Genomic DNA, 18,165 nt, shown 5'->3' with positions numbered 1-18,165 from the left:
CATGAATGATTATTTTAAAAAAAATACAAATTGCCCACATTAACAGAAGAGGAAATAGCATATTTACATAACTCTATTTTGGAAAAAGAAATTGGACAAGTCATAAATGAATTCCCTAAGAAAAAATTCCCAGGACCAGATGAATTTACAAGTGAATTCTACTAAACATTTAACGTACAATTAATCCCAATACTATATAAGCTATTTGAAAAAATTGGTTAAAAAATGAGTCCCTACCAAATTCCTTTTATGACACAAATAGACTTGATACCTAAACCAGAGAGTACAAAAACAGAGAAAGAAAACTACAGGTCAATTTCCTAACGAATATTAATACAAAAATTATAGCTAGCAAGGAGATTACACTAGCAAGGAGAAAACACTAGCAAGGAGATTACAACAATGTATCACAAAGACCATATACTATGACCAGGTGGGATTTATACCAGGAATGCAAGGCTGATTCAATATTAGGAAAACTATAAGCAAAACTGACCATGTCAATCACAAAAACAACAAAACCAACATGATTATATCAATTTTTGTTGCTGTTCAGTTGTTTCAGTCATGACTGACTCTTCGTGACTCCGTTGGCAGTTTTCTTGGCAAAGATACTAGAGTGGGTTGGCATTTCCTTCTGCGGCTCATTTTATAGATGAGGAAACTGAGGCAAACAGAGTTAAGTGACTTGTCCAGGGTCACACGGTTAGTAAGTGTCTGGATTTAAACTCACAAAGATGACTCTTATTGACTCCAGATCCCAGATTCTCTATTCACTGTGCCACCTAGCTGCATGATTCTATCAATAGATGCAGAAAAAAAAAAACTTTTGAAAAAAGACAACATCCATTCTTATTTAAAACACTAGAAAACATAGGAATAAATGGAGTTTTCCTTAAAATAATAAGTAACATCTATCCACTGAGGGGCAACTAGGTGGTTCAATGGATAGAGCACCAGCCTGGAGTCAAGAAGACCTGAATTCAAATCTGGCCTCAGACACTTAACTGTACGATCCTGGGCAAGTCGCTTAACCCTATTTGCCTCAGTTTCCTCACCTGTAAAATGAGCCAGGGAAAGACATGACAAATCATTCAAGTGTCTTTGCCAAGAAAATCCCAAAAAGGAATCATTTCCACAACTGGAAATGACTAAACAACAAAGATCTATCTAAAATGGAGAGCAAGCATTATCTGTAATAGGGCTTTCATAAAAAGATCAGGCTTTCCCAATAAGATCAGGGATGAAGGAAGGATGTCCATTACACCATTATTATTCAATACTGGATGTAGTTACAAGACAAGAAAAAGAAATGAAGGAATAAAAACAGGCAATGAGGAAGCAAAACTATCACTCTTTGCAGATGCTATGATAGTACACTTATAGAACCCTAGAGAATCAACTAAAAAACTAGTTGAAACAATCAACAACTTCAACAAAGTTAAAGGATATAAAGTAAACTCACATAAATTATTAGCATTTCTATATTATTACCAACAAAACCCAGTAGGAAGAAATAGAGAATTTCCATTTAAAATAACTGTAGATATTATAAAATACTTGGGAGTCTACCTGCCAAGACAAACCCAGGGACTATATGAACACAATTACAAAACACTTTTCACACAAATAAAGACAGATTTAAACAATTGGAGAAATATTAATTGCTCATGGGTAGGCCAAGCCAATATAGCAAAAATGACAATTCTGCCTAAATTAATTTACTTATTCAGTGTCATACCAATCAAACTATCAAATAATTATTTTATAGAACTAGAAAAAATAATAACAAAATTCATCTGGTCAAGAATATCAAGAAATTGAAAAAAAAATGTGAAGGAAGGTGATCTGGTAGTTCCAGATTTCAAACTTTATTAAAAAGCAGTTGTCATCAAAACTGGCTAAAAACAGAGTAGAAGATCAGTGAGATAGATTAAGTATACAGTAATGACCATAGTTATCTAGTGTTTGATAAACCCAAAGATCCAAGCTTTGGAGGCAAGAACTCACTATTTGACAAAAATTGCTAAGGAAACTGAAAATCAATTTGGCAGAAACTAGGCAAAGACCAACATCTCATACTGCGTACCAAAATAAAGTCAAAATGGATAAATTATTTAGACATAAAGGGCGATATCGTAATTATTTTCAGGGATCATAGAAAAATGTACCTGTCAGAACTACGAATAAGTGAAAAATTAATGACCAAACAAATAGAAAAGATCATAGGAAGTAAAATGGATAATTTTGATTACATAAAATTACATGTTTTTGCACAAACAAATCCAATAAAGCCAAAATTAGAAGGAAAGTAGGAAACTAGGGAGTGGGGTGGGATTTATAGCAAGTTTCTCCAAGAAAAGTCTCATTTCTCAAATATATAGGGAAGGGAGCCAAATTTATAAAAATAAGAGTGATTTCCCAATTGATAAATGGTCAAAGGAAATGAACAGGCAGTTTTCAGAAGAAATCAAAGTTATCATTATTCAAATTTTTCAATGCTCTAAATCACTACTAATTAAAGAAATGCAAATTGAAATAATTCTGAGGTACTGCATTACACTTATCAGATTGACTAACATGACAGAAAAGGAAAATGATAAATGCTGGAGGAGATGTGGAAAAATAGGAACACTAATGCATTGTTGATGGAGTTGTTAACTGGTCCAACTGTTCTGGAGAACATTTGGAACAATGCCCAACAGGCTATCAAACAATGCATACCCTTTGACCCAGCAATACCACTACTAGGTCTTCATGTTTCTTGCTTTTACTGCTTTTGTTTTGCTTTGGTTTTACAATCTGGATAATAAAGAAATATCTTTTGGATGACTTCACATGTATAATTTATGTCATACTGCTTGCTTTCTTGAAGGGTGGGGGAGGTACTTGAGGGAGGGAGAGTATCTGGAATTCAAAATTTTTAAAAATTAATGGTAAAAGTAAATAATTTTTTAAAAGGAAATTGGAGGGAAATTGCAGAATACTCTTGATTCATTAGCTCAGATGGGAAAGTGAATTCAACAAATATTTATTAAGAACCCTAAATGCGCAAGGCACTGAGAATGAGTGGCAGCATGTCTGTAGTTCCATCATACTTGTGAAGAAAATTGGCAACATCCTCAAAGACACCTTTGCCCACATCACTGCACTAGGGTTACCACTTGCTTCGGAGGTAACCTAGTCTTTCCCTATCTATGTTCCCATGGTAGCTTTGTGTAAAAGTCTAGGAGTCCAGTGGAAGGTGAAGTACAGTCCTGATTTTCTTAAACTGAGCTTATCCTCCCTACTGACCGTTCCTCCTCACAAAGCTTATCTCCTCCCCTTTACCCTAATCACTGCTAATGATCTAACCATCTTCCATTATCCAAGCTCTAAATTTTGATACTACCTTTGACTCATATCTCCACTTGGTCACTGCAACAAGCTCATCACCAAGCCCTGTCCTTACTAGAGTCTTACACCAGCCTTATTCCATAACACCTCTTGGAATGAACCTTCTGTTAGAAATTACATGGGTAATGTAGACATAAGAATTCAGAACCATTGCAATTTCAAATCCATTCAAAGGGTACCTACCAAGTGCAAGAAGCTACCTTGAGGTGCTATGTGCTTTGATGGCATCCTACTGCCTCAAAGATAAAATACAAACTCTTCACCATGACATTTAAAACTCTTAAGGGTCTGACTCCAGTCTATTTCACATTACCCCCCCCCCGACTCACACCTAGTATTTTAGCCAAAATAGACAGAGAATTATTTCCTAAACTTGGAATTCTATCTCCCATTTCCACACCTTGGCTCAGGCTCTCTCGTGTACCTAGAAAGCATATACCCTTATCACTTCCTCCTCTAACAAACCCTACCTTCCTTCAAGGAGCAGTTCAGGTACCACCACTAACAGGAAGTCTTTTGTAATCCCCCTAGAAGTTAGTGCTTCCTCCCTCCTTGAATATCATTATATTTACTTACATATGCAAATGTTACATTATCCAAATAAAATGCAAGCTCCCTGAAAGCAAAAAGGTTTTTTTTTAAAATTTATCTTTGTCCATCCCCAACACTTAACAACATACAGTGCATGTGATAGGTATTTAACAAATGCTTGTTGGATTAAATTGAACTGAAGGGAAACAAACATAAGACTCCAGTTCTGCCCTCAAAGAGTTTATAATCCAATAGGAAAAAAATAAGATATTTCACAAATAATAAAAACAGCTCTAAAGAAGTTGGGCACTCTGATCAATGCAGGGACAAACCAAAATTCCAGTGGACTGATGAAGAATCTTACCTCTTGAGTGATGGACTCAAGAGGCAGAATGAGACAGAATTCTAGACACTACCAATATGGTCATTTGTTTTGATTGACTATCTATATTTGTTACAAGAACATTGTTTTTCTTTACCTTTTCAATGTAGGGGAATGATGTGATGGCAAAGGGAATAGGGATGGGGTAGTAAAAAAAATACAAAGCAAAATGGGGGAGGGAGAGGAGAGACAAGTATTTATTAAGCTCCTACTATGTGCCAGGAATGGTGCTAAATTCCTTAAGATATTACCTCATTTCATCCTCACAACAACCGTGGGTGGTAGGTGCTATTATTATCCCCATTTTATAGTTGAGGAAACAGTTGAGACAGACAGAGAGACCACTTCAAGGTTACACAGCTAATAATTGTCTGATGCTGGGTTTGATCTCAGTTCTTCCTTGCTCCAATCCCAGCACTCTGTACCAATATAACATGTGGTAACTAAATGAGAAGCACTAAGGAAGACTATGGACTTGGGGAGGGGGGAAGTTAAGAGGAAGGTTGTTCTTCAAAGACCTAAAATTCCTAAAAAACCAACTTCTAATAGTATGCTCAGAATAAAGTTGGTTTTTTGTATCTACTCTTCCACTCAATCTTATAACACATATCTGCTAACCCAACGTTCAGAGGTCAGGGTGCACCAAAGAAGGCAGAAATCAAAAACGAAACTCTCTACCTTCTGATCAGAAGCATCTTCTGAGTCCTTTCTCTTACCTCCCTCAATCAACCTCTAACAAAAAGATTTCTTAAACATTGTCTAAATAGGCTTAAGGAAAGAACTATCCCTTTCTGGATAAAGGATGTCAGTGAAGAGAAAAGTCTCAGGTAACCAAGCATCATAAACATGGAGGATAAGTTGAGAACATACATTAGTCACTCGTTGGGGACAGAACTGGGCTGAGAGGTGGGAATGATTTCTTCACATTAACACTTTTTGGAAGCTCTGTGTAGGTAGAGGGCCCAAGAAAAATGCAGAAAGCTTCAAGTATTAACCTTTACAGATAGCAAAAAAGTTTTTTGTTGTGGGTTTTTTGGGGGATTGGGATGGGGTCTGAACCTATAATTTCATTGGTATAGGGAACTCCCAGTAAGAAAACTCCCTCTATTAATGCAAATGTACAACTATTCTACAACTTACAGTGTTAGAACATTGCCTGGGGACATTGAGAGGTTAAGTCACTTGCCCAGGATCAAACAGCCAGTATGTGTTGGAGGCAGCATTTGAATCCAGACCTTCCTGACTCCAAGGCCTGCTCTCTATCCACTATACCATGCTACCTCTATTTACAGCTCTAAACAAAGCGGTCAAGTGACTTGCCCAAGGTCATACCAGTCATAAGTAGTAGAAAAACTAAGGATTCAAACCCAGGTCCTCCTACCCAAAATCCAATGCTCTTTCCACCACACCATATGACCAAACCAACTAACAGTGCCTGCAATTGCTTTGCTAACAGACCCACTTTGTCAAATAGCTACACAATAATGCCAAAAAAATATTTATATTGTTATCAAATGCAAATACTATAAATTGGCACGGCTACCTCTTAAAAGAAGAAGAAAACATTTACCTGTGGCTATAGCGAATGGCTATTGTCAGACCAAGCTGTAATTAAAGAGAGAGAAAAAAACAAGTTAAATGTTGTCCAGCGTGGTTTAAATTCAAAATAAACAAATGTCATATGGCAAATTATTTGAGTAAAAAAAAAACTGTTGCCAACAAAATGCATGACTCTCAGCTCTTTCTAGGTGGGACATCTTGCAAGTCACCTCTTTAGTAAGAACTCAACATTCAAAGGAAATCCTGAAGATTGAAAAGCCACTAAAGAATTCTAAAGGGTAGAGTTGTAGATTAGAGCAAAGGTCTCCCTTGTAAGGAAAGAGCTTCCAAAGAAGAACACATTTAACTTGGAAACAAATAAACAGAAAAAGCCAAAAGGCCCCATGACCACAGCGCTCAAATGTTTCCAAGGTTCATTCCCAGACTGTTCCACATTACAAGTCACTGGCCCAGTGAAGGAAGGGGTCATAATGATCTGAAGCTGATAGAGCATAAAAGTTTACAAATGCTTCTAGGCCTAGTTCTTCCCCCACTTTCTGCACCCAGCACTCCCCCTTGAAGTGAAAGGGGGACTAAGAAACAGCCCACACAGCACAGAGTGAAGTAGAGACCTGGCAATTATCTGATTGGTTTGATGAATGGAGACAGCCAACTCAGGGCCAAGAAATGCACTCTGGGGTCATCCAGTCAGGCTGTCAATGTTGATCAAGTTAACTGGGTAATTATCAAATCCTCACTTCCCTCTGGCTGTCCAGCCAGAGCATCCTAAGCTTTTATGTATAAGAGACAAAGGAGACTTGGGTGAGAAGTTGTCTCTGAGGCAGATAAAAGTTAAAAAAAAAAGGATCAAAGAGTTTGAAGGTGTAGGATGTACTGATCTGTAAAAATCTGAGTCCTGCAGTGAGATGCTCTCTTCTCTATTACAAATAACTTTATGTAGAGCATATGCATAGCAAGTAACTTTATAATTTGCAGTTGTTTTCCATTTGGCCCTGGAAGGGTATACAAGCAGACTTTACTATATCATAGTCCTTCAATTTATGAATGAGTTTTCCCATATAAAAACCACTGATTGCCCTCCAAGGCTATGTTAGCCTATTCAACTCAGAAGGAAAGTAAACTACATTGCTGAGTGCTATAGAGGCATTTTTCACACATAGAAGGGGAATTTGACATTTATTAGCTATAAGATGCTGGACAAGTTATTTAACCTGGGATCAGGCATTCAGAGCTGAAAGATTTAGAGCTAAAAGGAATCTTATCATTTAGTACATCTTCCTCATTTTACAGATGGGGAGATTAAGGCCCAGAGAAGTTAGGTTACTTGTTCAGGATCACAAAAACTAGTAAGTGTGTGAGGTGGGATTTGAACCCAGGTCTTCCTAACCCCAAGTCTAGCACTCTGTCTACCATGTCATGCTCTCTTGGATTTAAAGTCAGTGAACCTGGAGTTCAAATTCCAGCTCTGCTACTTACTACCTGCATGATCTTGGACAAGAGACTTCACCTATTTGGTCCTCAGTTTCTTCATCTGTAAAATGAGGGGGTTGAACAAGATGACCTCAAAGGTCTCTTCCAGGGCCAAATCTATGCTACTATGATTCTCCTCTATAAAATGAGGTGGGAGTGGTGGGGGGTGTGCATTAGACTAAACGATGATACCTTCCAATTCTAAATCAATGATCTTAAATTTTAGATTTTGACCCATTCTTGGGGGCATAATGCAATGATTTCATTCCCTTGTTACAAAATAAATAGAAGGCTGGCCTTGGAAATCCTAAGCTCCAATCCCAATTCTGACACATATTAGCTGCATTAGCCAGAGAATCATTTAGCTTCTTGGTTCTCAGGAAACTCTCTAAGAATGTACACTGCAGAAAAACTGCCACTCTACATTGCTAGGTTTCTACCCAAGAAGTTCCTGTATCAGTGAATTCCCAGGTCCAGACCCAATCCTTCAAATAGCTCCCTGTTGTTTTATATCCTTTGCATTCCATAGTTGCTTTCTGTAGTGGTTTCTAGAACAGGATTTGCAACAAAGAAGCTCAGTCATGTTGAAAGCCTACTCATCCCCTGTCTATTTATCAGTGGCCAAACTCAACAAACTCAGTCAATCACAGGCAGTTTGACCCCACTTTCCAGGGCTACCATTAAATAATTTAATACAGTCTCTACCCTAGAACCCAGGCATGCCTTTGTATAGGTAAGTCAGCCAATGATCATTTATTAAGTGCTTACTGTAAGCCAAGAAGCACTGTGCTAAGTGGAAGAGAGATTGAGAAACAGCCCACATGGCACAGAATGAAGTAAAGACCTGACAATTATCTGACTGGTTTGATGGATGGAGAGAGCCAACTTGGGGCCAAGAAGCGCACTCTAGGATACAAAGGAAGGTAAAAACAGGATCCCTGCCTTCCAGGAGCTCACATTCTAATGGGAGAGATGACATGCAAATAACTATATACATACAAGATGTATGCAATATAAATGGGAGATAGTCTCAGAGGGAAGGCACTAGCAGTAGGGGGAGTAGGTACATTAAATTCAGTTCAGCAAACATATATTAGGGCAGTCAGATGGCACAGTGGATAGAGTGCTGGCCCTGAAGTTAGGAGGACCTGAGTTCAAATCCAGCCTCAGATACTTGGCTGTGTGACCCTGGGCAAGTCATTTAACTCTGTTTGCCTCAGTTTCCTCATCTGTAAAGTGAGCTGGATAAGAAAATGGCAAACCACTCCAGTATCTTTGCCAAGAAAACCCAAAAGGGTCACAAAGAGTCAGATGTGACTGAAATGACTCAAAAACATGTATTATTGGTTAATTAGCTTCAAGGAAATCTCTTCTAAAAATCCCTTTTATCTTGAAGAAAACAACTTATTGTGATGATCTCATCCCTCCCAGTCATACATACTGTGCTGGAGGTCTTCTCTTCCTCCTGACTCCCAGACTCTTTCTCTTCCCACCTGGAGATTACAGGGTTCATAAATGAAGTATTCAGATAAGCTCTATGATATAGAATCTGACCAGGGTCTTCATCAATGTCAAAATTGTTATTCCTGAGTAGTGGGGGTTGAGGAGGAGGTGCTAGGTGTTAAAGGCATGGTTCCCAAGGGAAAAGAATGGGCCTTTTGCCGTTGCCTTGCTCCTCCCCTTCCAGTTACATTACTGTACCTTTCCCCTCCCATGCCATGCCCCTTCCTATTTTCTCCTCCTTTTATTGTACTGTTATAAATATGCAAACTTTGGTAAGGACTGTGAACCCTCTGGGTTCCACATGCGAGTTCATTTCTCTTGTAATAAAACTGGTTTTCACATATGTCTCATGACATTGTGATTGCCTATTGACGTAGGACAGAGAAGATGATACAACTTCCTTCCCATTCTCGACCCAGCACATGCTCTCTCTAGAACACACTTTGGCTCACTTGCACAAAATCTCCAGGGCTTTAACATTTTCATACACACCAGTTCTCTTGAACATACTCTGCTTCATTCAAAAGCATTCGCTCCTAATTTGCAATATCTAATTTGGTGCCAAATCTTGCCATTTCTAATGACACATACCACTTATATCCCCGTCTCTTCACCCACATAGTCATCACTCCAGGTCCATCTTTGTCCCCTCACACCTGCACCATTGAAATAGCCTTCTAATTGGTCTCCCTGCCTCTGTTCTCTTCCCCATTCTAATATTTCCCAAATTTGAGTGCCAGTGATTTTCCTAAAGTGAAGGTCTAACCATGCTATGCTCCCTCCTCCCATACTCAATAAACTCCAGGTGACTCCCTATTACCTTCAGGATCAAATACAAAGTCCTGTGCACAGCATTTAAAATCCTTCTATCTTGCCAGGCTTCTTCCATTTTATTCCCCTCAGCCCACTGCATAATCCACCTACATGAGCCTACTTTCTGTTCCTCAAAAACAACCCTCCATCTCCCAATTCCATGCCTTTGCAATGGCTATCTGCTGTGCCGGAGCTGCTCAGCCTCCTTACTCTGCCTTACTTTACCTGACTTCCTTCAAGGCTCAATTTGAATCTTACCTTTTGCAGGAGGTCTTTCTCAGTCCTCCTCCTCCACCCAGTGCCTTCCCCTCTGAGATTACAATCTGTCTACTCTATGTAACAGGACAGCTAGGTGGCACCATATTGCTTAGATTGCCAAGCCTGGAGTGAGGAAGACTCATCTTGCTGAGTTCAAATCCACACTCAGATACTTACAAGCTACAAGACCCTGGCCAAGTCAACTTAACCCTGTTTGCCTCAGTTTCCTCATCTGTAAAATGAGCTGGATAAGGAAATGGCAAACCACTCCAGTATCTTTGCCAACAAAAACCCCAAAGGAGTCACGAAGACACAACTGAAACAACTGAACAACACTCTATCTCATATGTACCTGTCAGCCAGTTGTCAATAGACATTTATTAAGCACCTACTGTGTGCCAGGCACTGTGCTAAGGCCAAAGAATACAAAAAGAGGCAAAAGACAGTCCCTACCCTCAAGGAACTCGCAATCTAATGGAGAATATAACTATTTACATGTTATCTCCCCCTTCCCTAAGGACAATGACTGTGTTTTGCCTTTCTTCATATCGCCGGTGTTTAGCAGGGTATCAGGAATATAATAGTGCTTAATAAATGCTTGATGACTGACTAATTGACTGGTCTCCCTGCCTCCAGTCTCTCCCTCCCATTAAACCATTCCCCACACTGAGGCCAGATTGATATTCCCAAAGGAGAGATTCTGCTATGGTATTCCCTTACTCGAGATGCTTCAGTGCCTTCCTATTTTAGAATAAAATCCAAAATAAAATATAAACTTTCTTTGGCATTTAAAGCTCTTCATAATCCAGGTGCAATCTGTCTTTCTAGATTTAGTTCACCATACTCTCTCACCAACATAAGCAACATACACATATCCTTTTTGTTGTTGTTTAGTCATTTTCATCCCATTCAACTCTTCGTGACCCCTTTTTGGGCTTTTCTTGACTGGAATGGTTTGTCATTTCCTTTTCCAGATCATTCTACAGATAAAGAAACTGAGGCAAACAAGGTTAAATGACTTGCCCAGGGTCACACAGCTATTAAGTATTGGAGGTTACATTTGAACTCAGGTCTTCCTGATTCCAGGCCTGGTACTCTACCCACTATGTGATCTAACTGCCACACATACGCTACATTCCACAAAAGAAAAATGACCTTTTTGCTATTCCCCATACATGACGATCTATCTCCCACCTCCATGGCTTTGAATAGTCAATATCTCATACCTGGAATGCTCTCTATGCCTCTTGGAAATCCCCAGCTCCTCTTCCAAGCTCAGTTCAAGTGCTTCCTCTGGCACTGACCAACTCTCCCTTCCAAGAAATAAATAGTGTTTTCTCCCCACCCAAATATTATTACATATACATATAGCTATATATAGTGTATATTGTCTCTGTATACATTTTATATTTATTGTATATTTTAGATGTTTATTGTTTCTCTCTCCCTTCCCTCACAGAGGAATATAATCTCCTTTTGGGTCAGGACTGATCTGTTTTTGTCTTTGTATCTCCAGCAACCAGCACAGTGCCTGGCACATTATAGGTACTCAGTACATGCTTGTTGAATTGAAATGACTCACTCTTCTGAATCTCAGTGTTAAATTTCATATCAACAGTCCACACAATAAAGTTCCCTTCTACTCACCCTGAGGCTAGTTTCTCCCTAACACAAACATCGACACTTCTTTTTTCTTTTACAGAGTAGAGGGGTTTCTTTTTTCTTTTAAACATTCATTTTTTTTAAATTTTGAGTTCCAAATTCTCTCTCCCTCCAGTCCTTTCCCAGCCCATTAAAAAGGCAAACAATCTGGCACCCATGATCCATGGAAACTCGTGCAAATGTCCTGACAATTCTTAGACAGACTCACAGGATCATAGGGCACCCCTTCCTCACATCTCTCTTCTCTTAGAGTAGATTCTAAGGTCTTGCAGAAAGTGGCAGTGCACCCTTTACAATCCATGAGTCCTAAATGCATGCCAAGATGAGATTGTTTAAAAATTCCTGCTTCACCAAAGACGAAGACATTCGTAAAAAGGGGAGTCACTGAAAGCATATTTCCCACTTGTTCCATTAGTCATTGATTCAAAGATTTGTATCTTATAAACAGAATCAACTGTCTGATGAAGACAGTGAAGCAGCCCTCTTAGCACAGCAAATCTGGAGCCTTCTTAGATAAACTTGGGATTACTTTGTATTTGACATTCACAATGATGCTCTCCAGTGGCATCTCTTGACTGATGCAGGTTTGGCATTATTGATTCAAAGTGAGAGGTGGTGTGGCAGAATGAACAGAATCAGGGACCCCAGGTTCAAGTCCTGCTTCTGACACATATGGACAGACAGGCTATGTAACCCTAGACAAATCATTTGCCATCTCAGCATCCTAGGCAGCTCTATAAGACTGTAAATTGCAGAGCTAGCTGTGATCAGGAGTTCCCTTTACTCCAATGAAATTGTAGGTCTGGTTTCCCTATCCCTTCCCTCCCAAAATGATTACAGGCAAAGATCTTACCCACAATGTTACAACCCACCTGCATGTTACAGATTTAAAGCAAAGATACAGTTTCTAATATTGTTTATCAATACTGTCCATGACTCTATGGAAAATATTTTCAGAGAATTCTAGTCAATGGGGCCAGTAGGCAAAGGGAATGTAGGCTCTACAATATTTGTAGGCACTTTCAATTATAAAAATACCTGTTTGGGGTGTGGGGTGTAACACCAATATTGGGCAAGTTAAGTCAAATCTACAAGCATTTAGAAGGACCAGAATTTAAGAACACCTCGAAGGACCAAGCTATAACATAACACGTTTCTTTTTATCCATAAGGCAAAAAAAAATAGATAGTAGGATATTTTATATCAAAACAAAATTATGATATCTATTTGTAATTATTTGTATTTAAAGGGCATTTGCAGAGATAACAGAAATTATAGTAAGTTATGGTAAAATTACCCCCCCAAAAAAAAATTCACATCAATTTGTTTGACATGCCTGTTCCTTCTTAAGTGCTTATTATGTATCAGGTGCTAGGCTAAGCACAAACAGAAGCAAAAGGAAAGATATTCTCTCCCCTTGTAATGGAAGAAAACAACACATGAAAGGAAGCTGAAAAGGAAAGGTGGGTGGGAGGTACTCATGTGGGAGCACAGTGGAGAAAGAAATCTGGAAAGTTGGAGGGAGTCCCAGAGAGGAATGAAGGTGTGAATATGGCTGGCATGGAGGCCCTTCCTTAAAATGGAGGTACCAGGAGGAAAAGACTGATCAGAGTAAGGGGCCTCAGGGGTGAAGGGATCTTCTAGTTTGAGAAGGCTGCAGTGACAGAGGGATCTTCCAGGGCAGAAGACTGCTGGATCATAGTGGCCAAGGTGACTTCCAAAATATGGAAGGACATGGAGTATAACAAAGACGTGGAATACGGATTCTTCAAGAAGCAGAGGAGCTTTGAGACAGAATGCTATTCAACCCTGCCACTCACCCCAAAGTCCAGAAATTGTCGTGAAAGTCAACATCACCTGTTATCTGGTGACCTTCATTATTTATTTGACTTGAAACAAAGACTTGGAATTACATCACATCCATAGGATCAAGGACAAGATGTCTCAGGTTAGTACTGTAGTAAAGGTGCTCATGTGGTGCAAATTGGTTATGCTATAACTGTTAATAACTGGCAAAGATGTCTTCTACAAAATTTTCTCACAAAGAAAGGAAATTAGGAGGTGTGTGGCTTTATAAAACTTTTGTCTCTCAGCACAACAGGGGTGAGAGAGAATTAACTCAGACACTTGTAAAGGTAGGTCAAAATCACTCCCATGACAGCTTTTATAACTTAACTAGGTGAAAACATGTCAATTGAACAATCAATCATAAGTTTCAGTCTAAGAGCAAAATGTTTGAGCTGGAGACAGAGTGACATTGCAATAAGAATCATGTTCAGGTAGGCAAGGAAAATTTCACTGAGCCTTAAGAGTCATCTACAAAATAAGCAAACAAATCCAGAAGGGGGTCATTAAAGAGGTTCAGGCAAATGTGGCTTTTCAGTACATTTCTGAAGAGGAATCATTTGAGGGAGGAGGGGTAGGAGAAACCTTAGCTTCAACCGTGGCTAGATCTTTTCATTCAATACACATGCTCAGGGATAGACCTTATGAGCGTCAAAGGGTCTAGAGGATTTTGGACTCACCCTCTGACTCTTGAGGGTCAGAACTCTAGAACCCTAAAGCAAGATGGTAGCCAAGCTCCAGGGACCTGATCTGCCAGTAGGTGACGAAGTCAGGATAAGCAGCCTCAGAGTTTATATAGGTGAAACACTCATGGCAGAGGGGCAGGACTCAAGGTATGATGCAAGAAGCTTCTACAGTTTTCCTGGGCTCCCCTCAGAACTATTTCTCCTTCCATCATGTTGGCAACTACAACTTTCCCCCACCTTGAGCCTTCCCAGAGCAAAAGGGCAGAGACTCATGTGGTGGAAGTGCCATTGGAAAAAATGTTGGAGAGGAAAACCAGAGGCCAGGAGAGGGAGGGGGATGAGCCTCTCAGAGCTCACAAACAAAGGCCAGAAGTTATATCCAATCAAAGTCTCTTCTAACTCCACTTGGCCCTCTCACTTTCTCTTTAACCTTGCCTCCCTTACCTGTCTCTGCTATCATTTGTCTCCAATCAACAAATCTACACCATGTGGAAACAGAAGCCATACTAGAGATGTTTTCAGTAACAACAATTGCTGGAAAAATATCACCCAGCAGTTCCTGGCTTGCATCCATCTCAACAGACATACCCCTCTCCCTAGGCAGCAGTCACCCACATGATGTTGGAAACTGTTCTATCAGTGTGAAGAGTGGCATCTTCACAGGTAAAACCTTGCTGGTCATTTTAAGGGTGGGGCTTGAATGCTCTTAAGAAGGAATTTGTTCATACTGCTAAGAATTGGTGTTCAAAGCATATGAGGTATTAGAACTGTCTGACTACAAGAAAGTGATAACAGATTTTCATCGATACTCTCCAAGGCACTGGCAGAGTTTATAAGATAGAGCCAATGTCGTTCATCCCATCTGGATCCAGCTATTGGACCAATTCACTTGGAATCTAGAATTGTTTTATTGCTGTAAGGTAGAGATTCTTTTTTTTTTTTTTTTTTTTTTGCTTAGGCAGTTGGGGTTAAGCAACTTGCCCAAGGTCACGCAGCTAGTAAGTGTCAAGTGGCTGAGGCCAGACTTGAACTCAGTTCTTCCTGACTCCAAGGCCGGAGCTCTATCCACTGCGCCACCTAGCTGCCCCTAAGGTAGGGATCCTTAAACTGGGCTCCACAAACTTGGATTTTTTAAAAAAGTATTTTGATAACTTTATTGCAATATAATGTTATCCTTTATAATGTCATTTTTTATGAATTTGACATTATTCTGAGAAGGGGTCCATAGGCTTTACCAGACTGCCAAAGGGATCCATGACATAAAAAAAAAAAAAAGATTAAGGACACCTCCAGAGTAAAGTGTGATTATCTGATCAAGCAAAAGTATCCTTGAGCTAGTCGAGTAAACCTGAGAGATTGGCTAAATTCAGATTCTACTAGAACCAGATGATAAGGTGAAACTTTGTATGGGCTATAAATATCTCTTTAATGAGACACACGACCTTCCAATTTGATTAAATTCAATAGGCATTTATTGAGTGCCTGTTATGTGCCAGGTACCGTGCTAGGGATACAAATACAAAAATGGGGAATCAGTCCCCTGTCATCCTCAAGGGGTTTACATTCTACTGGAGGGATACAGCATGTTCAAAAATTAGCATAACACCAGGTAATCTGGAAAAGAAGAAAACAAGAACTGAAACAACAGGGGAATCTTCAAGAAAGAAGTAGCACCTGAGCTGAGCCTTGAATGCAGTAAGAATGCTGAGAGGTAGAGAGTAGAATCTGGGCATTGTGAAAAGAAACGTAGGATCCAGAGAACAACCACTTCTCTCGTTTGGCTGGAACACAGAGAACATGAAAGAGGGTCATTTGAAACCAATATGGAAAAATAAGTTAGAACCATATTGCTGAGGGCTTTAAATGCCAAGCAAGGAATTTGTATTATAGCCTGGAGGCAATGGGAATAAATAATCACTCACAGAGGGTCACCCTTAGTCAATCACCTTCAGTTCAGATTTTCCGCTGCTCATGAAATCTGTCAATGCTTCCTTGAGATCTTGAATTCTATAATAGTAATTACAATCACAACAACAACAACAACAACAGCTGATTTATATAGTTTTAAGGTTTGCAAAACACTTCATATATTATCTTGTTTGGTCCTCAAAACCATCTTGTGAGGTCTGTGCTATTATTCTCATTTTACAGTTGAGGAAACTGAAGTAAACAGAGATCAAGTGACTTGCCCAGGGTCACACAGCTATTAAGTATCTGAGATCAAATTTAAACTTGGGTTTCCTGACTCTGGGCCTACCACTCCATCCACTGTGCCCTCAGCTGCCTCTAGGGCAAAATCAGATAGTATTAGACCTCTAGGGTAGCACAATGTAATAGTGACTTAATTCCCTTGAAGGTCATTGGTGTTTAGTGGCCTCTGAACACCTTTAGATGCATCCTAATTTAGTTTCCATGGCCATTACTGATGCACCATATTGAAATCCTGTTCACCCCTTGCCTGTTTACTCAAATTGAATTGACATTCTCTTGCAAAATCATTAGAGCACCCACTCATCATTTATTAAGAAACTCCATTTCTATGGGAAAATGAATCTGAGTTGTAATCTGAGATTGGCAACTCCCATGGTGGCAGCAAAGGGAGTCACAACAGACATTCCTAGAAATTGGACCCCTTAAACCAAATATCCTTAAATCAGGGCCTACATCATTCAAACATTTAAAAGTCACATGGAAACAGTGTTGCTGACATATTATTAATCACCATTTGTGTCCAATGTCATAACACAATGACCAGTGAATAGAATTTTCCAATGCTGAGATTAAGAGATATAAGAGGGGAGGTTTTAGACAGGCTAAGGCTGCCATAGAGTTCCTCATATTACAATAGCTTCTTGTTAGTTTTATGAAACCCATGAATGACTCTCTGTATGAGACCATGTGGATAGTAATGGATAGAAGGCCAGTCTTGGAGTCGGGAAGACCTGGGTTCAAGCCATACTTCTGATACAGACTAGCTATATGACCGGGGCAGGCCATTAAACCTAAGAGTGTCCCAAGCAACTTTGTAATAGATGGCTTCTTAACTTTTTCCATGTCATGAACTCCTTCGGCAGTCTGTTGAAACCTATGGACCCATTCTCAGCATAATATTTTTAAACGCATAAAATAAAATATGTAGGATTACAAAGGAAATCAATGATGTTGAAATTAAGATGCAATTTTTTCCCATCCAAGTTCCTGGACCCCCTGAAATCTATCCACAGGTTCCTTGGGAATTGAGAGTTGGCTCCCTGGTTAATAACCTCTGCTGTGATATTATCAATTATAGACCAATGGTTGAGCCACCCTGGGAGTTCCCTACGTTGATAAGATTACAGATCTGAATAAAAATTTTCAAAGAGAATTTCTGAGGCATGATGCATTAACACTTCAGAATGCTCAGCCATTAATACAACAGCAGTGAAATAAAGGGGTCTGTCCTCAGAAAGAAGGTCTGGATCCACAAAAGGAGCTATCCACACATAGGCACAGAATGTAAAATCAAACTGATTTCCCCTTGACTGTGAGAAGCATGCAATCTACTCACCTGCAGAGATAAGCCCAGACTGTGAGTGCTTGAGCTTATAATGTCTTTCAGACTAAACCAAACATAAGAAGAAAATGCCCCAAAGCCATTAAAAACTTAAGCCCAGGAGATAGAACTGGAGATGGCTTTGTGAAAGAAAGAAAGCAGACGCCGGGAGGCTGCAGCTGAATAAGCCACAGGCAGAAGCAGTTTCAAAGTTCTGTGCCCTGTCTAACTTTCCATGTCCTGGTGTTAATAAGTTCTGGATCACTGTTAGGCTAATTACAAGGTAATTTTACCAACTGAATATTATGATAAGCTTTGAGTACTATTTAATTGGTGGTTTTTCCACCGTTGAAAGATCAGCTCTTCCTGGGAGTGAAAAAAAAAAAAAGAAACTAGCAAGAGAAGGGAGAAAAACAAAGAAAAAAAGGAAAAACTGTCAACTGGGCAGCTGCACTTGTTAAACAGGGATGGAAGAGGAGTTCTTAAAGATGGACTTTTATTTAATGTTTTTATTAGGTTTTTGCTTG

The 18,165-nt window shown here is 39.5% G+C and overlaps 1 protein-coding gene across 1 annotated transcript in view; it reads right to left on the bottom strand.

Annotated features, from left to right (window-relative positions):
* ACOXL (acyl-CoA oxidase like) overlaps positions 1-18,165 on the bottom strand; it is a 521,856-nt gene that overhangs the window by 361,598 nt on the left and 142,093 nt on the right. The window contains exon 10 of the mRNA XM_027853786.1: positions 5,880-5,914. Within this exon, the coding sequence (XP_027709587.1) occupies positions 5,880-5,914 (35 nt within the window). The remainder of the gene's footprint in view (positions 1-5,879; positions 5,915-18,165) is intronic.

This window comes from Vombatus ursinus, unplaced genomic scaffold (assembly GCF_900497805.2).
Source record: "Vombatus ursinus unplaced genomic scaffold, bare-nosed wombat genome assembly UNPS02010219.1, whole genome shotgun sequence".
Classification (NCBI taxonomy): Eukaryota; Metazoa; Chordata; class Mammalia; order Diprotodontia; family Vombatidae; genus Vombatus; species Vombatus ursinus.
The sequence above is the reverse complement of the archived record's forward strand: the minus strand, read 5'-3'. Positions and strand labels throughout refer to the sequence as shown.